The sequence below is a fragment of the Typha latifolia genome, chromosome 5 (assembly GCF_019914945.1).
Source record: "Typha latifolia isolate L0001 chromosome 5, TyphaL0001v2, whole genome shotgun sequence".
In the NCBI taxonomy this organism is placed as follows: Eukaryota; Viridiplantae; Streptophyta; class Magnoliopsida; order Poales; family Typhaceae; genus Typha; species Typha latifolia.
In genome coordinates, this window is record NC_133090.1 from 2,991,799 (window position 1) to 3,013,477 (window position 21,679).

At 34.0% G+C, this 21,679-nt stretch overlaps 3 protein-coding genes across 5 annotated transcripts; 1 reads left to right on the plus strand and 2 right to left on the minus strand.

Annotated features, from left to right (window-relative positions):
* Positions 1–2,742: 2,742 nt before the first annotated feature.
* LOC140789682 (large ribosomal subunit protein eL21z/eL21y-like) lies at positions 2,743–4,822 on the minus strand. Its single transcript, XM_073139471.1, has 2 exons — positions 4,516–4,822; positions 2,743–3,121 (listed from the first exon to the last, which is right to left on the minus strand). The coding sequence occupies exons 1-2, from the start codon at positions 4,750–4,752 to the stop codon at positions 2,864–2,866; spliced, it is 495 nt and encodes a 164-aa protein (XP_072995572.1). The 5' UTR covers positions 4,753–4,822; the 3' UTR covers positions 2,743–2,863.
* Positions 4,823–7,259: 2,437 nt separating this feature from the next.
* On the minus strand, positions 7,260–9,474 carry LOC140789273 (uncharacterized). The gene is made up of 2 exons (XM_073138912.1): positions 8,799–9,474; positions 7,260–7,729 (listed from the first exon to the last, which is right to left on the minus strand). The coding sequence occupies exons 1-2, from the start codon at positions 9,232–9,234 to the stop codon at positions 7,494–7,496; spliced, it is 672 nt and encodes a 223-aa protein (XP_072995013.1). The 5' UTR covers positions 9,235–9,474; the 3' UTR covers positions 7,260–7,493.
* A 7,207-nt stretch (positions 9,475–16,681) lies between these two features.
* On the plus strand, positions 16,682–21,377 carry LOC140789406 (uncharacterized). Of its 3 annotated transcripts, XR_012109174.1 has the most exons (9): positions 16,682–16,909; positions 16,995–17,069; positions 17,627–17,715; positions 18,621–18,705; positions 19,076–19,157; positions 19,668–19,801; positions 20,130–20,244; positions 20,896–20,960; positions 21,042–21,377. XR_012109174.1 is itself a non-coding variant. In XM_073139097.1 (7 exons), exons 1-6 carry the CDS (start codon positions 16,739–16,741, stop codon positions 19,754–19,756), a joined length of 591 nt encoding a protein of 196 aa, XP_072995198.1. In that variant the 5' UTR covers positions 16,682–16,738; the 3' UTR covers positions 19,757–19,801; positions 21,042–21,377. The 3 variants fall into 3 exon arrangements, 1 of the variants encoding a protein (XP_072995198.1); XR_012109173.1 differs by lacking the exon at positions 20,896–20,960; XM_073139097.1 differs by lacking the exons at positions 20,130–20,244; positions 20,896–20,960.
* The last annotated feature ends 302 nt before the right edge of the window (positions 21,378–21,679 follow it).

Genomic DNA, 21,679 nt, shown 5'->3' on the forward strand with positions numbered 1-21,679 from the left:
GAATGGTAGGCTGGAAATTTTGTGCAGATATGTTGAGATCTTGTATTACAGGCTTTTGATTGTTGATTAATTCCTGGTAGTACAGTTGCAGTACGTAAGTATCAAGTGAGTTTAAATGGAACGGAAAAATAGTGTTTTAATACTGAGTGTCTAGAGAAGTTTGTTCTGAACAGAAATTATATCGCTTTTAAATATATTTTACTACCAAATGTTCACTTAGACTGGTTCACTAATGGATTAAGGCTAATTGTAGAAGTATGTAATTTTTGATACCAGAAGAAGAGAGTTAATATTAGTATAAATTATTATATTATTTTATTAAATGTTAGTATAAGATATAATAATTATATTTAATGTGGTATAAATTTGATATTAAAGTAACGGAGAATAGTGAATATCTATTGAGAATTAATAATATTTTTAATAAATAATACAAAATACTCTTAATTGAATGTAAAGTAGTAATAGTAATTAGGTGTTATCTAATCTAAGGCAAAGTAGTAATTTCAAATTATTATTAAATTAATTTTGTAAAATTGTATGGAATAAAAGGAAAGAACGATAAATTAGTATACCAAACGAAGCTAAATTGTTGTTTAATTATTATATTAGAATAAAGAAGTCTATTCTAAAAGAAGATTATTCTTATTCCTCATGTGAAACAAGAGTTTGTTTATATTCTGATCAAATGTTACATAAGTAAGTCACATGATCAATTATGCCTAACATCTTATCACATATAGAACGGGTGCCAATAAGGTTATGCATATTTTCTAAATAAAATTTTCCATTAGCAAAAAATTAATCAAAATATCCTTCTCTATATCTAATTCTTTCCACTTTCCATTTTTCTCCTTTTTCCACAAATATGCAAAAATATTTATCCCCAATTTTTTTAACAGAAAATAATCAAAATATTCTCTCCTCTGTGGCTTAAGTACTTGTGGATCTTATAAAAGTGATTAGCAAGAGCAAGTTTAACTATTTATATTTTCTCATCTCGCTTCACACTATCTATTATGAGGGCATTTTGGCCTTATCATTTTAAAATGACCTTATTCACAGTTTAGTAACCAAATAAAAATTCTTATATTAACTTATTCAACATAATTATTACAGCTTTATTCACATTTTATAACTAAACAACAAGCCATAAATAAAGTTAGGTACCTAATTTGTATTTAAGATGTGCAGATAAAGTTATAAGTGAAAAAGCTTATGCACTAACCAAACCGGACTTATTAGTGCTGGTTGGAGATAAAATGGAAAGATGGTCCAATGCTATTCCAATCTAAGGGACTTTCAAAAATCTTCAATCACTGAATAAGAAAAAGTTTATTCTAGTATAAACTTCCTTATGCTAGTATAATAAATAATTATTTATCTCAAATTTACTAATACCTACTTCTCTCTCTTCTACTTCTTCATCCAATATTTTTATATTTACTAATTATTATTTTACTCTTAAAAAGATATTATTTTAATCAATTATTATTTGAATGACTCTTTCCTCTTTCTATTCTCTCTCCTATCCTCATCCATCAATTATAGAAGGATATTTTACTCATTTGCTAAAGTATCTCTGGTTTCATCCCAAGTGTAATAATTAAACTATTTTGATCAACTATAATTTCAATGACTCTCTTTCCTCGTTCTCTTCTCTCCTATACTCATCCATCAATTACAAAGGGGTATTTTATTCATTCGCTGAAGTATCTTTACTTTAATGCAAGTATTATAATTACATTACTACACTAGTCCACAACTAAATATCATAATAACTTACACTAATATATCTCTCTTATGCAAGTATAAAAAGTTAATATAGCTATATTAGTATTGAGCTTATTCTCAAGTGAAGATCAAGTCATTAAGTAGTTAATTTAATAGTTATAATACCACCGCAGAGATAGTAGATTTCTCTTGAGCCTTGTTTACTTCATAAATAAGATCAATTCTAGAATATATATTCTTATTTGTTATTATCAAAATAGTGTCTTTATTTTAGAATAATTATTCTTATGTTCACTTATATTCTAAAATAAGATTGTAATAATTACTTTTGATGTCATATAAAATAAAATAAAAATATGAAAAAATATGTTTTATTTTTTATAGAATTACCATGAAAACTTTTTAATTTGATAAAATACATTAACGGAATAAATATTAAGAATAAATTAATAATTAGGTTAGTGCGTGGTATAAAATTTTTAATAAATAATATTTAAATTCTAGAATATAATCACTATATTGCTTAGCTGTTATTCAGAATTAAAAACAGTGTTTGAGGTGGCTTCTATGGAGCGGTCAATAGCTGAGGTTATAGTTGCGGCTATACTTTAGAGGAGATATTTTGCGTTTGGTTACAGTAGTAGGATAAAAGATCCTTTCCCTTAATTCAAGAGAATAGAATTTGATATTTATGGTATTAGTGATACCATGAGAAAATTAACCATGGTATTAATTATATTATATGAACTATGAATAAGATATCTTTAATTCATAAACAATGGTGTTTATTCCTTATTAACAATTGACGGTTAAACAGTTAAATCCTCTGCTACTTGAGCTACACATCACAGTTATAATCCAGTGGTTTTCTTACCTATTCCACATTTATAAACACAATATGCTAAGCTAAGCGCAAGAGCAGTTTAAATTTGGGTTGACGAAAATTAATGCGTTTTGCAATAGCATACAAGGATTTTGAAATGAAAACCAACTAGCAAATCAACACCATACGCGAATACTAGTTATCATAGATCCAAAAATCCTTCAATCGACGAAATTCTCAAAAAATAGGGCATGTCTAAAGCTCCAAAGTTAGGAAAAGGACTCTGCGTAAATGAAGAAACCTAGTTTAGTAACCACCCTTGAGATCATTGACCACATCATAAGGAATAGGAGTGACAGTCTCCAATGTAGCTCCCTCAACCATGAAACCAGGTTTGGGGCCCTCAGGTTGCCGTTTCGTGCTGATGACTTCACCGCACGCCTTTGCTTCTGCCTTCAATTGGTCGTTCTTTTTCTTCCTCAAGCAGAAGTCCTCTGTGCACCGAGATGGCAGGACATGCTCGACACGCACATGGATCCTCTTCCTGATGATCCGATTACCGACCTGGCCATTCACAGGAGTTGGGAGACAGCATGTTAAGGGAACGAGTAAGCAAGCAATACGAGCAATCCTCAACAAAACAAGTAGCAATGCCAAATGCAATATCATTGGCAACAACATGAAATTAACACTTCTGACTAATTATACTTATCCTAACAGCCTATACTAGTCAAAAGCAGTCATTCTTCAACTGCTTTGGATTCTTTTTGCTCATATTACATCTTTACAAAATATTGAAAACCTAAAAAGTAAAGGAGAGAAACAAGAGAAAAAAAGAATATGTCAATGACGTTAAATATTTCAAATGTGATAAGTGGGTGATATGTGTTGTAAGTAAATTTCGCAAATGATGCTACTACACTATTTCAGCAAACCATCATAACAGAATTATGAGAACATCTTTAAAAGGATCCCAGTGGACCATGCACCGACCAGTGGGAAATAGTTATTCTACCCTATCCCCATACACCAGGAGGGTATCTCTACTGCCCAAACATGCAACAGCAGGTCCATGCCAGTAAACTTAATCAAAAATTAAATAATGCGCTGCAATTGGCAAATGCCCTTCAATAAAACTAACATAAGCATCAATAGACACTTCAACTGTGTCCTACAACTGACTTCTTCTTCTTTTTTTGACAAAATACAACTGACTATTTTTACCTGCTACGAGTTATTAAAACTATTAGATTCCCACTAATGATGTTTACAAGGATCAGCCAACCTACAGCTATCCAAAACAAGAATGCTTGAAGTAATTTAAGTGAACCCTGCTTCCATGTTATTCAAACCGGGTGCTTTGAGCAAACCCAAGAGATGATGCATGTCAACTTTTAGGATTTTACTGCATCATCCTACTCGGCATAATAACAAAGTTTATACATCTATTAAGAAAAGTCAAAACCTAGGATCATCAAACTGGAGGAGAATTAGTCCAGATACAATATAAAATGACCTATATTTCATTCAGGACAATAGAAGGACCTAGAGGATCACAAAATGTAATACTACAATAAAAGAGAAACCAGTAGTGACAACAATTTATCATTTGGATAGACATCTAATCAACAAAGTATATGTTGAAATATTAAAAGCACCAAAGAAATAACAAGAGAAGGAATGAGATTTATCAATGAGGACTGCACACTACTCATTTCAACAAAGCGTAGCGTAGTAAATGGCATAATGCGGGAAAAATCTTCAATACCATGTACAAATTTGGTGCAAGAATACTTAGGGGACAGAAAAATCTAACCTTTACCCACAAATCCTAAATTTATTCTCCATTTGAAACACTACCATCAAAGACAAGACAAACTTTTATTAAAAAAGAAAGGCACGTTTATTGCAATTAAATCCATAAACTCTCTAATCGATTGGAGTCTATCTGAGAGTACCTGCTTGTTGATCTCGACTCCGATTGCGCGCTTGGTGACGTTCCACACGCGGCCAGTGCGGCCATGGTAAAACTTATGCGGCATTCCCTTGTGGACGGCGCCGTTAACCTTGACGTCGACGTAGTCCCCGATCTTGAACGTGCGAAGGTACGTCGTCAAGGGGATGTAACCCTTCTTGCGGAAGGGGCGGGCGAAGAGATCCCGAGTTCGAGACCGCAACCCGTGACCCGCCGGCATCGCTGCTTGCTGCTGCTCCTCGGTGACGGCGGCTAGGTTTGGAGGAAGGAGGAGTAGAGAAGGACACCTAGAAACCCTAGTTGTGGGATTTTGGTTTATTTATAGCAAGAATATGTGAATGGTCTTTATTGCCCTCAGTGTTTGGGCTTGCGGTAGAAGTTAGTATGGGCTGGGCTTTTATTGGGCTGGAATTAACTACTGAGGTAATTAATATGAGCCCAAGTTCTTATGTGTTGTTAAATAGCCTAAGCCAAGGAGCTCAAGAATTATAAAAGAAGGTATAATTAGTTAATTTAGTTAATTACCTGTAGACCTTTAAAACTATTGCCAATTTTTACATATGCCTCCCTTTGACACTCTCTCAACTATAAAACTTTTTAAATGCACCTTTTGTTAGTTCTCCGTTATATTTTATTTCTATATAAAATGTTACGGGACTATCATATATGATCAATTTTTAGGTCGCTTAGAAGATCATTTCACTCCTATTTAGATTAAAAAGAGAGATAAAAATTAAGGTGAAATAATTATTTTATGTCTATATTAATTAATGAGAGATTACATATTTAAGGGATGAGAGGTCTACAAGAAAGTGAGCAATATTTCAAAAATATAGTTGTAAGTTTTTTTCATTTAGTTGTCTAAATTAAATGTATCATTCTGGGTAGGACCGTAAACTTACTCAAATCCATTCATTAGTTTCAATTATAGATTTAAGCTTATTCTCTCGTTTTTCTCTTTTTCTTCGATAATATAAATGCATGCATGCTTTGCTAGACTATGCACAACTCAACACAGTTGTAAGATCTAAAGATTACAGTCCATAGAGATATCTTCGATCATCTCTCTTGAACACTAATCCACATAACGCTCTACCTCAATAATCTCCCTAACGACGACCTAAGACTTTGTTCATTTTGAGTTTAAAAATCCGCCTGAATTGGTTCAAAGATTACTAAACTAGTTTAGTAATTATATTATTTTTTTATCTTTTTCATATCTAATCAAGTTTACTTTTAAAAAAGCTAAAACTAAGAAATAAGATTAACTAATCGAATTCAAGACTTAGTTTCAAACTAAACAAGGTCTAAGCGTGGAACACTTATTCCTTACTATACAAACTCCTTCAAAACTTGCTAACATTACTAGCGTCTTGCTCATGTGAACAAATTTTCAGGTAAAGTGATAGTGAACACTTTCAAGTAAAAATGTAGTATGAAAGCGCTCATAAACACCAAATAGATTTCACCTACGGATTAAAAAAAAAAAATTAAAAAATCAAATCTTGAAGGAAAAAATAGAGATTAATATCAAAGAGGCAAAGAGAAGAGATAATATTTACACGGTGCATGCGTCCACCGATGCAATGATTAATTCATTATAAAGATGTTGCAAAATTACAAAAGAAAATTATGAATCCCAAGTCTCCATCTCTCTCCCATGCGTTTCTTCAACGAAGGACAGCAAACAAAACAAAAGGATGGCTGTTTTATAATGCTTCATGTGAGCCCCCACTTCAATTTTCCTATAGGATATCAATTCCTATTTATCTTCGGAATTTAAAGTGCACTTGGCTTGTTCTCTAGATTTTACCCTCCAATTCCAGAAGCAAAAAATTAGGGAAAATTCCACAAGTACAACGTATATATATATACATATATAATCACATAGCAATAATTGCACGGCTGCAAGAATATATTCTGCAGTGACGTACGTCCATGGCAGTCCATAATTGAGTGTGGATTCATTTCTCAGTCAAATTAATGAACAAAAGGTTTTGACTGATTTGACAATCTATCATGGAGTACGAAAAAAGAAAGCCCAGTATGCATAGAATTTGAAACCCAGAGGCCAATTTGTAATTTCTAGTAAATGGATTACCGACATAATGATTGTGTTTTTAATACACCATAGCCATATGATTGCTTTCATTTCCACTTATAACACTCTGGCACTCACTCGATGGGATACATTTTTCATCAAGAATCGGCTCTACTTGCGGAGGGGTCTGGGCTTCGGCTTGGTCTCAAGCTGCCTATAGGCAACTCTAGCATCGTAGTCGAAATTGAGTCGAAATTGACTGTCGAGAGCTGGTTGGAACTTTGAATACGAAAGTTGATTGCCTCCGGTGATTGAAGGGGTTAGTTGCTGACTGCAAAGTTCTGCTCAGTTCTTTTATAAATCCTGAAGTAATGCATATACAAGAGAAAGGAATCGGATGACCGACTGGGCGGCCAAATAGAAAAAACTTGGTTTCGAATTATTTCTATTAGGGTTTGATGATTCGTTACTGCCAGCCTTTTATAACACTCTTAATTATGAACCCTCCCTCTTTAGGGTATAGGCACAGCTGAATCAAACTTCTTACTCTATAAAAAAAAAATTTTATTCTCATTTAATTTGGCTAGAAAATAGTAGTCCTGTTTAATGAAAAAGACAAAGAACTTGTAATATTTGATCATCAAATACTGGAGTTCACAAGACTTAGCTTAATTCTGGCAACAAAGTAAAAAATTAGTTTGTTTATTCTGGCAACAAAGAGGGTGGGATTAATTCCACTGCATAGTCCAATATAAAAAAGTTGTTGATACAAAGTAGCTACTGCTGCAAATTTTGAGATCCCAATTCTGTATAACATGAATACTTATCGACATGATCAAGTGGGGACGTAGATATATTAAAATCTTAGTCTTCTTCGATCGGTATACCAATGAATCATAGTCCTTTTTAAGTCTCCACTCTCACGTACGCATGCCTCTTGTCATCAGGCTCCTCTTTAGTCTACATCTCTTCTTTGTGCTGCTAAGAATTCTCAGGCTCTGCTTCAAGATATCTATCTCTCTGTCTTTCTTTGCTCCCTCTTTCTCCATTGCAGCTATCTTCCATCTCTGGGACTCCACCATCTCCTCCTTCGTCTGTAATTCTCGCTGCAACCCTTCGATGACGCCGTCCTCGCCGGCCCAGCAAAATCTCTCCCCTGTAAAAAGAGATTATCATTATTATTTTTACCCAAGTTTGATGTGTTCGTAGGTGTAATTAAACCAGTAGAACCTTGTATATATACAGGGTTTATTAACTAGGGATGCAATTAAGTGCGTTATTAATTTAATGTGGTCCCTTGGGTAGATCAATGTGCATGTGCCCTCTTGGAGGAAAGGATTGTTTGTATTCGTGATCGCATTATTTCACGTGGAATGTAGACAGAAAGACGTCACATTTGGGCAACAATCTCTTCAGCAGTATCACATTTTGGTTGTTTCTTTGTTCATCGTTCTGAGGTTTGTTCTTTTGATTGCTCTTCTCTCTCTCTCTCTCTCTCTCTCTCTCTCTCTCTTTCAGCCATGAAAAAGAAAGAGGAAAAGGAAGCTAATGTATATAGCATACACTATGAATAACATATACTATGACAAGCTAAACTTTTGTCTCCATTTTAGTCGATTTGGCTCCTACTGCTTATGTTTAAAAAGTGAGAAAGAAATCAGAGGCCCCTCCGTTAGAAATTATCTAACGGTATCATTGAGGGCCCTAATATGTGTTAGAAAAAAGTATTAAAAATTTGATTAACTAATTAAATAGACAAAAAAGTACTCTTTACTTTCTCATCCCTTCTCAGTAAGAATTTAAAATCAGATAAGATCGATATAGAGTTTAATACTTGGGAAAAATATCATAGAGATCATTAAAAGAAGAAAATGAAAGAATACAGAAGGAACACAGGGAGTAATTTTGTTCATCTATTAAGCTAGTTAATTTTTTTAAGATTATTTCTACAAGAATTTCTATTAAAATATTGATGGAGAGAATTTACTAGCTTAGTGATACATTATGTTTAGGCGGGTGAAAGTGATACAGAGAGGGGGAGATAGTTGGTGGTGTAGTGTAATTAACTTATTTTTTAAACAGATTTAGTCTGGGTTATGTTCTGTTTGGCTTTCAAGAAAGAGGTGGTGAATTAGGATTTAAGAGGGGCTTAAACCTTTTCTCCTACCTCTGGAATGCTAAACTTAAGACACTAAGAATGTGATAAGAAGTACATATAAAATTACCTTGATGAGTTCTCTGGATGAGATCATCAAGCTCAGTCTTGATGGCGAGATAGAGTTGCTTCCACTTCTCCACCGCCTCCTCCCGCCGCGCCTGCTCCTCCTTCATATGCTCGACAATGAACTCGGCGCCCAAGTGGCACCACTCCCTCTCGTCCCTCTTCGCCGCCGCCTCCTCCTCGAGACACCTCCCCCTCTCCTCCTCCTCCTCCAACCTCATCCTCAGCCTCGCCGTCTCCTCCCTATGCTTCTTCCTCTCCTTCTTCCACTCCTCCTCCTTGCACGCGAAGATCGCCGCGTGCTGCTCGAACACTTCGATCTCGCACTCCCTCAGAAGCTTCATATCCTTGATCTCTCCTTCCAAGGCCAAGACTCTCGCCCTCAACGCCTTGCTCCTCTTGCGCCGCTTGCTGTAACACTTGCTAATGGTACCACCCATTCTACTACCAAGCTTACCTACCTACTTCTTTACCACCCCTAGCTTTCACTCCTCTCTCTCTCTCAGCAATGGGAGTGATAAGAAAAATGGAGAGTCGAGTCTTAAGCGTTGGGAGTATGTGGTGGAGGGCTTTGAGCTGATCACATAAATGAAGAGCGCAGCAAAGGAATTGGAGAATCTCGTGTGGTGGGGTGGGGGGCAAAAAACGCTAAGGCCCAGAGATTAGTACTGCTGTGAGGTGGCTACGTCTCAATAAGTTCGGTGATAAATTTAGGTGACAAAGAGCGTGAAGGGTCGCGTTCAACTCGTCTCCTTGGGATTTTACAACGTAGAGAGGGGCCGGGGGGGGGGGGGAGATATTGGCAGGGAGATGTTCCTGGGGGTTTTTTTTTTTTTACTGGACGTGGCATCGAGTTTATATATTTGGCCACATCCTGCTTGTTGTTTGGTTGGATTGGGTACTGTCCTGCCCAGTAAATTGCCTACGTACTGGGCCACTACTAGTTATGGATGGTTTGTAACATCTCAAGGAAGGGGTGGTTAATTTGTTTTCTTATTATTTTATTGTAGCTCAGAAGTCTGGAAGCTAAGTAGGTTGGATAATATATGACATGCAACTCTTCTCACTATTTTTCTTCTTCTTCTTTTTTTGCATAAGCTCTTGAGAATATGAGTCAGTTTTATATAACATTAATGCTTATCACTATAGTGGTCCTAGTAAGACTTTGATGAGCTATAAAAGTGATGTGATGAAAGAAAAAATAGAATAAAACATCACGCCTAAACACTTTATGAACATTCCACAAACACAGTAGATGTGATATCATTGTGTACGATTTGATGGATGCTAGGTAATCGATTGATTTAAAAGCTAGGTTAAGCTCTTAGGTAATAAATTTATTATGTATATTATGTCTTTTAAGATGCCTTCTCGTCTACGGTGTCACATGAACAAAATAATAAATAACAAGATAATTTGATAGATACCTTGTCACATAATTAGTTAACTAAAAACTCTAAATTCACACCTTTGGTAGTAAGATGATCATGAGATTTAGATAGAAACTATCAATGTTTGTATTTCTTTTCATTCAATGTTTAAGGCTTGAGCTTTCCACAAGTTACTACTGCCTCTTTAGGAAGGTTATGGACCTATTAGAGACTAAATTTATATTGTTATAGTCCATTTTTTAATAGATTTTTACATAATTGCAGCCGAAAACTTTCACAATATCATAATGACACACTATATTTTTTAAAATATCATAATTGCTACTGAAATTATTATGTTCTTTCAAAAAAATTATTCTACTAGTTAAATCTAATTAATCATAATTAAAACTGAATTATATTTTTTTTTAAACTTCGTCCTTGTATCAATTATTTTAAATGGTATAAAAGTTATCTAATATTTTATCAAATATCATATTACAATAAAAAAATATCTGAGATAAAGATTGTTAATAAATATTTTAGATGCTTATTCTAAGCAAGAAGGATAAATTAATCATTTACAATGATTTGTTAAAAGATTTTAATAGTAAATCTAAAGAATATAATATTAATTATAATATTTTTAAAAAATTCAGTGGCAATTATATATAATTTTTAATATATATATATATATATATATTATAAAAGGATCTTAAACTGACATTGGAACAGAGGAATGATGAATCGCATCAAATCCAGGAATAACTAATCTCTCACAGCCAATCTATCCATCCTCCACAAGCAACTCCATCCAAGCAAGCAGCCTTATACGCCCCAAAGGACAATTTGCAGTGCCTTTTGAGCGATAAATCCTTATCCCGGGAATAACGTATTCCCCGATAAATCCCACTTTTCTGCACACTATTTAATGCCCTCTCCAAAGGATAAACTCCTTTCAGTCACTCATCTCTCCCCACTGTTCCTGGTGCCAAGAATAAATTATTCCTCTTCTCCTTCCTCTCCTTTCAGTCACTCATCTCCCCCAGTATTCCTGGTGCCAAGAATAAATTATTCTTCTCCTTCCTCTCCTTTCAGTCACTCATCTCCCCCACTATTCCTGGTGCCAAGAATAAATTATTCCTCTTCCTCTTCCTCTTAGCAAGTTGTCTTGCTCTCTGACAAGAAACCGTTTGGTTCTTGTAAATAATCTCCTCCCCTTTGGATTCCTGCAACGAAAGAGACCCATGCTTGCCTCTTACTATTGTTTAAGGGGACAGTAATTGGGATGTGGAACCTCACAAGGTACAAGTGATGATTGCTAGTAGGATTTTGCCACTATCCAGGAATAGACCAACAAGACTGGATAAAACCTAAAATGACTCATTTGCTATGAGATTAGGAGAATTTACCTCTAAAATTGTACCTCTAATCTAGAATTGGTATGATATTTCATAATATTTGTTTTTGATGTGACATAAAGTTAGGTAAAGTACAAATTGATTGAAATATTTTTAGTTTCATATATAAATTTGAATTAAAGTATTTTTATTTCTTATTTGTATACAACTTAGATAAGGGGTAGGAGAAAGAAGATAGATGAAAAAATTAAGTAGAAAAATTGTACAAGAAATTCTAATTTGTGAGATGAGATAGAGAAATAATTAAAAGGATAACTTTAGTCAAATTAAAATCAAATTAGAATTTTTAAAATAATTTAAATAGTGTTTCTAATTAGAATATGAATAATTTGATAAACAAGGGGCTAAGTGAACCATTATTTCTCTGTGGTCAAACTATAGTTTATCTCCCTGTTATTTGGTTTAAGTTCAACCTATCAATTTATTTTAAATTTAAATAAGATCAAGTTATAACTATTAAGATTTTCTATTTAAAATTTTATTTGCTCCAATATTTTTAGCTATAAGGAAGGTTGCTAAATAACCAAAATATTCATACTATGACTAAATCAGATTATATTTCTATAGAGATAATTAAATCTCTCCACATCCCTGTTACCAACTGAATAAGGGTTTTAAATTTCGTATGGACCATATAAAGGTTAAATGCATAAGGTTAAAGTACATAAGAATAAGTTATTTAGATCAAAATACGGGAGTTAATTTGTAATTTATCCCTTTCTCTTTTTTTTAATGTTTCATATATAATTATTACATATTTTTTTAAAAGAAAAGTGAGAATATAATAATATCTCATTAAATACCGATTTGAATTATATATCTTCATGCAATCAATATGTAACTCGAGCTGATAATTCTATTGAACTCTTCGGCAATTACCCATGAATAAATCACGGATAAAAATAAAGAGAGGAATAATTCACGAATAACACACCCTTATGCACCAATTATTATCAATACTAAAAAGACGAGATACATACAATATTAGTACATTATTATCTAACAAGTCACACTTATGACCAATTTATCTCGAATTTGTACATATATAGTTCACATTTGACCTACTCCAAGCCTAATCAAGCATAGCTTGCAATAGCTTTAATGTGTACATATTAATTGTCCATTTGTCCCCCTATCCCTGTCCTATATGTTGCATTCCTATTTAGCAATGTGGCATAAAGAGGTTAAATGGACATATCGACCATTAAACTAAACAGAGAGAAAATTATAGCTGGATGGCAGAGTTCTATTCCGCAGGGAAGTTGATAGATTATGAGGAGAATTTAAGATAACTCTGAGAATTAGGTGGGGATATAAATGCTCTGGATGTGTGAATTTCAACGTGCTGAATAATTATTGAGATATTTTGTTACAAGAACCACTTCTTGGAGTGTTTTTAAAGTACTCGTAGAGCAATATTTATTTATTTTTACCGAAGTATAATACTATTTAAATTATTTCTAAAGTTTTTATCTACAAACTAATAAGCTGTAAACTAGTTATTTTTTACATAAAAATCATTGTAAAAAATAACTAATAAATTGCTCTTTTGAAAATCTTTTTTTTTTTAAAAAGAAATTCTTTTATAGATTAGCCACCATGATTATAAAATGCTCGATTAGAGTCGGAGACTAAAATAGACATAAGATCAAAAGGAAAGCCTCCGTACCATGTAAAGTGATACGATTCGATCCATATTGGCTATACGCATGATAATGGGTTCATGAGAATGAGCCTATTTATCTAGTTTGAGTATGTTAGAAGTAATAAAATTAATTTTTGCCAGGGTGCGTTCGAACGCAAGGACAACGTTCGAACGGGGTGGTCCAAACACCTACATCACGTTCGCATCGACAAAGAACGGAAATGGCGCGTTCGAACGGAATCGGGTGCGTTCGAACGCCTGCATCACATTCACATCAACAAAGAACAGAAATTTTGTGTTCGAATGCAATTGGGCGTGTTCGAACGCACCACTACGAAAGTGTGAATTTTGTTAGGATTTGTTAGGGTTGTTTATAGTTGTTTAACTTAGTGAGGAGTTCTTAGGGTGAGCATCTATATATATATATGGAGGAAACCCTAGTTGATGTCTTAGGATGATATTAGAATTAGCTTTGGCCTATATCTCCTTCTCTACTTATCTCTAGCCATTGGCACCCTCTCCCACCTCCCTTCTTCCACAGCCCAAGTCTTTGGTCGGCATCTTCTAGCTTCTAACCACCATCTTTCACAACAACTTCTTCCCTTCCTTCACATAAAGAACTAAACCTAGCATCTATCTAGCCATTGGTGGGCTATCATGCTAGAATCTAATTAACCTTCAACCACTATTGGTCGATATCTTGATATCTAACTGTCTAAATCTTGTGATCTTGAATTCGTTGGAAAACTCTCTCCAAGGGCAACAACATATCCAAAATTCAGAAGGATCCATTAGTTAGATTGTTCGCATATCTCCTTAGAAATTACATTCCAGAACCATTGTGGATTGGATTAGGTCGGTTCGTAACATAAAGTCATATACTAAAGTTCTACCTATATTAGCAAGTCAATCAGTAGAATTAGCCTCGCGATATATGTGATTAACTATACAATTATAGTAATTGCTAGTTAAGTTAATAATGTCATTTGTAATGGAACCCACCTACCAAGGAGTTAGGAAGATTCCTTTGATAATGTTGGTTAGCAGTAGGGAGTCTGATTCCATGCAATTACCCTTCAGATATAGTAGTGCCTCCCTCATTCCAACGGCTTTTGCCATTAGCACTGAGTTATATCTCCCGCATCTTATCCCTACAAAGATAGGACGACAGTTAGTTTACCGGATCACGAATCCTAACCCCGAGCTCTATCTGATCCACAAAAATTACTTCATAGTATATCTTTACCATTTAAGACCGCAACAAAGAGATTTTTTTAATGATATTTCGCACCAACAAAATAGATAAATTCATAAAATTATGCAGCATTAAATTTAGAAGACCTATTGCATTTTTTACCGACATATTTCATAATAATAAAAGTAGGTAATCGAAGTGTATGATGGTATAATTTTTTTTTATGGGTTTGAGATTTAATTATTTAAAATAAAATTGTTGCCCTAGAAGACCGCCATTTTGATTTTCAATTTGAAATCGGCTTTGCACAAAAAACTTTTATTCGTAAAATAGCATGTTAGCATGTCAACAACCTCATAAAAATTATAACAGTTTTGCAAAACAATACTGTACTATGATAAAATTATCACTATATTAATACTATGATAAAAAAATAATAATAAACTCCCACTTCTTCGTATATATATATATATATATATATTTGGATTAAAAGTAGAGCTGTAACAGTAGCTATAAATTAATTAAACCGCTGTAGAGGAATTCTTTGTGGCGTTAAAAAAGGAGGATACATACCATCACTTGCTGCCTACTAAAATAGACAACCCAATTAGCTGCTCTATTACAGAATTAAAAGACGCAAAATAAAGAAAATAACAATTTACATCGAAAGATAATCTCACGAATCACCTAAAGGGTTCATCAGGTATTGTTGATCATTGCATCCACCGTTGCTAGTGTCACCTTCACCGTTGCTAGAGTCACCTTCAGAGATGACTTCTTCTCCACAGATTTGATATGACATAAAGAAGATCTTGTGTTATGTGACAATTGTGAATATGAATTCAAATAAGATTTGATTATCCAATCTAATCTTTCTTTTTTTAATTTTTTAATTTTTTTTATGCAATCTAGAATCATTACATCATTACATGAATTTGGCTCTTTGAGGAGTTGCACTTTTTCTTTAACTTTAGTCGACTAATTCAAGTTAAATGAGTTAAAATATGATAAACATATCCATCTGATAATAGAATTTTATGAGTTAAACCCTTTATGATCCAACTCTAACTACTCAATTATTTAAATTTTAGCCCATTTAAAATATTCTATCTCGTGTCGAATCTTCACACTAAGTCAAAATTGGCTAACATAAATTATCACTATTAAGTCTATAACATAAATTTACTATCTATGTTGATTTTATAATCTAATACTGCTTTTTCCCTATGATTTTTATATGACACTCTAAGTTAATTAACTCTAATTATTTTTAAATGAAAATGTATCAACTAAGTAATATATTATTAGAATATTGAAGTTTTTTTTAAGTACGTAAATTACTATCGGTGGGATAAGGTAGAATGGTTAGATTTAAGAAAAGATTTTTGATTTGGTGGGGCGGGCTACAGTGATATATATATATATCTTAAAAATGTCAAGTCAAAGTTAGAATTTTTCTAAATTTTTTTTAGTAATTTAATAAGTAGAGTTACATAATTCATAAATTAGAGTTAATGATAGTTAGTCAAAGTAAGAGTAATGTGGTGAAAATTATAGGGAAAAAGATGAGTCTGGTTATTTGAAAAATAATGATGTAGTGTTATTTAAAATGCCAATAAAAATTTAAAATATTATAATTGTCTACATTCTTTAAAATATTATAATTATCACTAAAATCTTTCTTCTTAGAATTGCCTTTATGATTACTTTTTAATAGAATATTCTTAAGAAATTATTATTAAATTAATAAATAGACATAAATACCTAAAATACCATTTTAAGTTTAGACTAATATTGATGGACAATTTATCGCACATAAAATAATATATTTTATTGTGCTATGGTATTAGGTATAGTATTGGATAGCCATTAAACTATTTTTAATAAATTATGCAAGGATAAAATAGTCTTTTTAGATCTAAATTATGTTTTAATCATGATTAGCTAGATTTATTTAATATTTCTAAAAAATCATAATAATTTTGAGGGTAATTATAATATTTTGATGAATGTAGTCATAATTATGATATTTCGAAAATTTCCAATAAAAATCCAAAGAAAAATGATCACCCTTTTAGGTTGCATGGCCCAATACAATGGATATATAGTCCACTCAATTAAGACATTAACGGATTAGTAATGGGCCGGATATTAGCAAATCGTCCGAGGCCCAAAACCCGTTTTGAAAGTATCACGTGCATGGCAGGTGTCCGAGTTTTACATACCCCTCCTTGTACCTCTCTTCTCTTCGAGTGACCGAGAGGTTTCTTATCGACAACAGAAAGAAGGAAAGAAAAAAAGAGACCGAGAGGTATGGCTATCGACGGCGAAAAGGATACGGTCACCCCCGGTGAGCTCCTGGGCGATTCCACCGATCTCGTCGCCGGAAGAGGAGCGTACCTCGCCCCGAACGGGCGATCTATACGCGCGTCTCTCACTGGCAAACCAAGATTTATCCCTCCTCCTGTCGACTCTTCCGACCTGGTTTCTTTCCTGTCCGTCGAGTTGGGCTTAGGGTTAGGGTTGCGGTCGTATCTTATTCTCTCTTCTTGCTTCGCTTTCTTTGCAGAGGCGAACGGTGGAAGTCGTCGGACTTAAGGCTCACGGCGCCGTCCCGCAGCCGGGATCCGTCGTCATCGGTCGAGTACGGCTTCGTCTTCTACGAATCCTGTTTCTTCCTTTGTCCATGCTAGTTTGACTAGAGTAGAAAAAAAAATTGAAGCCTTTGATGGTGTAGTGATGCAAGTCGCTTTTGCGAGAACTAGATGAGAAACTTATTGCATTAGTTAAAACTCTGTCCTTTTCCATTGGATATGTTTTTTGCTTTTCTGAAGTGCCGTTTGAAGAGTTGATAGGTAGACTTGGGTTGTTAGAACTACCACTGTAATTTTAGTTATGGTAGTCTTTTGTATGCTGGTAAGATAATTTAGGTTTATATGCTTTCCTGAGGGTGGCTTCACAGTAATCCTAACATTGTGCTTCATCTCTCCTCTTTCACTTGTATTTGTTTATATACCGAAGATATTAAGTGAAGAAGCAGAAGCTTATAAGGCAGTTCTCTTGTGTTCCCCTCCTAATGGACGTTATGAGTGGTGTTTGTCAATCTACATAATCATACTTTCTTTTTGTTCAAATAGAAGAATTTTGTGCCAAACACATGTTGGCATTCCATAATATATGGCGTATTATATTCATTGGCAGGTAACTAAAGTCATGGCTAAGTTGGCTTCAGTTGATATAATGTGCGTTGAATCCAAGGCTGTGAGGGAAAAATTCACTGGCACAATAAGGTAGGATTTTGTGAAAGTGTATATTGTTGTTTGTAGATTAAGGCATTCATGTTCTGCTTGACCCTAGCTGAGTTTCATCATTTGGTATGACGATAAGGCTGACACAACCTAATGGTTGTTAAGTGACAGAAAACTCTCACGAAATGGATGGAAGTTCCATAAAATCTTCCCTTCCCATACCTCCGCTCTCTGCTTTGTGCATTGTGACACTGCTCTTTTTGGAGCCCCGAATTGTGTCATACTTTGTTGAATATTGCACCTCTTCAAAGTTCCAATGTGTGCCACATTTGAAGTCATAAATTCTTAGCATGTCATAACCTTAATATTATTTCTCGTAAGCCCCCCAAAAGAAAACCTATATCTAGTTAATTTGAATGTAGATATTTATAGTTTTTATGGAACTATATTTTCCCGTGTTCTATGTTCATTAGTGTTAATTTCTTTCTTCAGAATTCAGATCTTTTTTCCATGCTTGGTTTCCTTGATCTCCAGTCTAATGATGCTAACATGAATCTTACAATTACTGACCGTTCTTTAGTTGATCCTTTTTCCTCCTCATCAACCTCACCGTTGCTTTTCTAAAGTTTTGCCTTTTCTTTTGATTTATTTCCATGTTTAGTTGAGGATCTTAAAAAGGAAACTGGTAGAATTTTGATGAGGTTTCTTTGTTTTACTTTCTAATGATGCTAGACTGTAGCCCCAGTTTCTTTCATATCATGCATTGTAGAAATGTAGGTTTTATTTCCCATGTTTAATGACAATAAAAATTGCTTTAGCAATTGGCTGTTAGTTGGTGTCCAAGTGGATTCCATTTGCATAGGTTTCTCTGTGTCATAAATGTTGCTTGACTACAAATGTTACAAAGTTAATCTTCGTTTACGGATTGACTTTTTAAATTTTCACAGGCAACAAGATGTGCGTGCAACTGAAATAGATAAAGTGGATATGTACCAATCTTTTCGTCCTGGTGACATTGTTAGAGCTTTAGTGGTATGCTGAAAAAATAGTTTTACATTACCCTTTCTTTGTTCTTCTTTCCTTCTTTTTCTGCAAGGTATTGTAATTTTGAGTTGATTATTTTTGCTGGAATCTAGAAATAGTTCTAGGTCATATGCATCTACATTAAATCTGTGTGAACTTTCTATCTCTCTTCTCTCCCCCCCTCTCTCTCTCTCTCAGTCTATATCTATTAGCATATTTACATCCTCCTTATTCTCGAAGGATGAGGGGCAAAGGTATTGATAGTATCCATATGCTCATTCATTTTTCTTTAATAGCTTAAGATGTGTAAAACATTTCATCTGTGGTCTCAAAGTATGATCAAGAGGATAATGCTTTCAAATCTTATTTCTGTGTGAAGCTCTCACTTGGTGATGCAAGGGCGTATTATCTTTCTACTGCAAAAAATGAACTGGGAGTAGTCTCTGCTCAAAGTATTGCAGGTACAATATCGATATCTCTGAAGCCTTAAATTAATGAGTTCTTTTTTATTCTTTAGTTGCAAGTTGTGATTTCCCATTTTTGCATTATGTGATCTAATTTTCCTTAATAAGACACAGAATTTTTTTTCAGTTAGCAAGATTGCTGCATCATATGAATGTTTAGTTTCACTTCTATGCTTACACCAAGGATTTTTCTCATCTCATTGTTTGATTCACTCTCCATGTAAACTCCTCTCTCTCCTCTCTCTTTGAGTGTGCTTTATGTCGTCACATATATGGTATGGTTTTTGACAATAAAAGTAGCTCGCATGATTGATTACCTCTTGATTTTTGTCTACCTATTTAACATGTTTTTATCTCGGCAATTTTAAAATATATCGTGACCTTAAGTCCATAACAAACTGATTGAGTGATTGTGTTATTGTTGTCACATATTTAAATCATTAGCAGAGCATTAAGGCGTGTATGTACAAGGTGATGATGTGACAAGTTTTTCACTTTGTTTTTCAGGTGGTACAATGGTTCCTATTAGTTGGACAGAGATGCAGTGCCCATTGACCGGCCAGGTCGAACTCAGAAAAGTTGCAAAAGTGGAGTAGATGCAATATCTCCATGCGGACAAAGAAAATGGCGAAAAATGTTATGTGAGGGACTTCTTAGACTTCAGTTTACTTTTTTATTTGTTTATGATTGTGCATCTCATGAGATTTATTTTGTTAAGAAAAATTTCTGCAAACCAAAGTTCATTGTAACTCAGACTTGAATGGGTTCTTTTCTATGGAAGCCTCAGTGAATCGATCCAAATCATGTTTAATTTTGTGGGATGTAGTGTTTTTTCCAATGTAATGACAGGAGAGAATTATTCAGGAAAATTCAGTTGTTCAAAAGGAGCAAGATTCTTTACTTCGACTGATTTATTTATACTTTTCTAATTTTGTTGTTTGAACTATGAATTACTTTTGATTGTTGTAGATTAAACAGATATATGCTATCATGGATGCATTAACAATCCTCGTCTCGGTTAGAGTTTTTGATCTGCATTCTTACCATTCATATTCAAGATGGTCCAAGATAGATAGTTACTCAGGTGACATGCCTCCATCTTTTCTGGCGAATTTAATGTTGAAGATGATCTTCACAAACTTATTGTCTATGATTGCCTGCTTAACCGTGGACATATAACAACTTAATTCCTATTCTTACTGTCTGCATACACAATGGACAGCCTAATTATATTCCGTATTAAGCTTAACTGCCTGCAAGGTTAACTACGTGGACATGTCTTATCAACCATATAACTTATGCATTTATTATGAGATATTGTGTTTGAGTCATAGTATCAGTTTCATTAGTGCATGCTAAATCTGATTGCTCAGGCTTTTGTTAATTTTCCAACCACCATCACTGTGTCTAACAATTAGTTGATACTGTTTCCTCTGGTTCTGAGATACTGATTAATTGATCGGCCCTTCATATATATGATACCAAGCATATTTTGATGTCATTAAAATGTTCTGAAGTATCTCATACCTCTTTGAAACTAAAGGAGCCTATCATAGATGCTATTAAGAAGTCCCATAGTATCACATTTAACCTTACATGTATGACTATGCAGTGGATATGTGTGAAATTTTGTACTTCTGACTTTTGAGTGGCATTTCTTATAGACACTTAAAAGGTTTTTAGAGGGAAATATGCTACATTTGTTGAATTCCATAACTTATGAACACCTGGTCAGGCTTTTGTTCTTGTGGTGATCGTTCGGCCGAGGTGAATTATCTGATATAACTTAATGGATACTAGGTGTTTTCACAACTCAGTTTATCTTTGTTCCATAGGCTTGCAGGTCACATAGCTGAGCTCTTTCTTATTTTTCCCTTGCAGGCATGCTTCGAAACTTAAGCTATAATATGCTGGTGATTCACCGATGCTACTGAAGATAAGCGTCACTTGGTGCTTGGACTTTCACAAATTAGTGTACCTGGCGGAAGCCTTTTGATGGCAGATTGAAGGTTTTTTCTGTAAGCATCATGAGACTAGTTTTGCTGGAAGGACCAAATTTAACACGGTCAGATTGATGCCTTAAGGATCTATAGTTTTGTTTGGCGTTAATTTTTGTGACTTTGTAGTGTTTTTTATTAGCTTGGCGATGATTGTAGATGCTGATGGTTTGCTAGATGTTTGATTGAAATGATTTTGGAAAAAAAGGTCTCTGATTGACATGTTGTGAGTTGATTGAATCTAAAATAAGGAAGGTGGTTGGTTTCGATAGAAGTAAGAAAACTCACTCTCCACTTCTTTTGTCGTTCTCAGGAAAACTCACTCTAATTGGCCTTTTTATTGTTCTTTTGAATAATAGAGGAACAATTTCGAAAGTTAAGAGTGTTGAAACATTATTTCCTTTTGAGAAAACTAAAAATATTAGATCTTTGTATGTATCTTTTTAAAAAAAATTTAAAAGAATTTTATAGATCACACTCTACATTTTACTTATATTATAATTTACACTTTATTTTTTGAGA

Coding starts and splice junctions, on each gene's coding strand:
- LOC140789682 (XM_073139471.1), bottom strand. CDS start 4,752: ATGCCGGCGGGTCACGGGTTGCGGTCTCGAACTCGGGATCTCTTCGCC. Junction 3,122..4,515: donor GAGTCGAGATCAACAAGCAG/GTACTCTCAGAT, acceptor GTGAATGGCCAG/GTCGGTAATCGGATCATCAG.
- LOC140789273 (XM_073138912.1), bottom strand. CDS start 9,234: ATGGGTGGTACCATTAGCAAGTGTTACAGCAAGCGGCGCAAGAGGAGC. Junction 7,730..8,798: donor CATCCAGAGAACTCATCAAG/GTAATTTTATAT, acceptor CTCTTTTTACAG/GGGAGAGATTTTGCTGGGCC.
- LOC140789406 (XM_073139097.1), top strand. CDS start 16,739: ATGGCTATCGACGGCGAAAAGGATACGGTCACCCCCGGTGAGCTCCTG. Junction 16,910..16,994: donor CTGTCGACTCTTCCGACCTG/GTTTCTTTCCTG, acceptor CTTTCTTTGCAG/AGGCGAACGGTGGAAGTCGT. Junction 19,158..19,667: donor CTCTGCTCAAAGTATTGCAG/GTACAATATCGA, acceptor TTTGTTTTTCAG/GTGGTACAATGGTTCCTATT.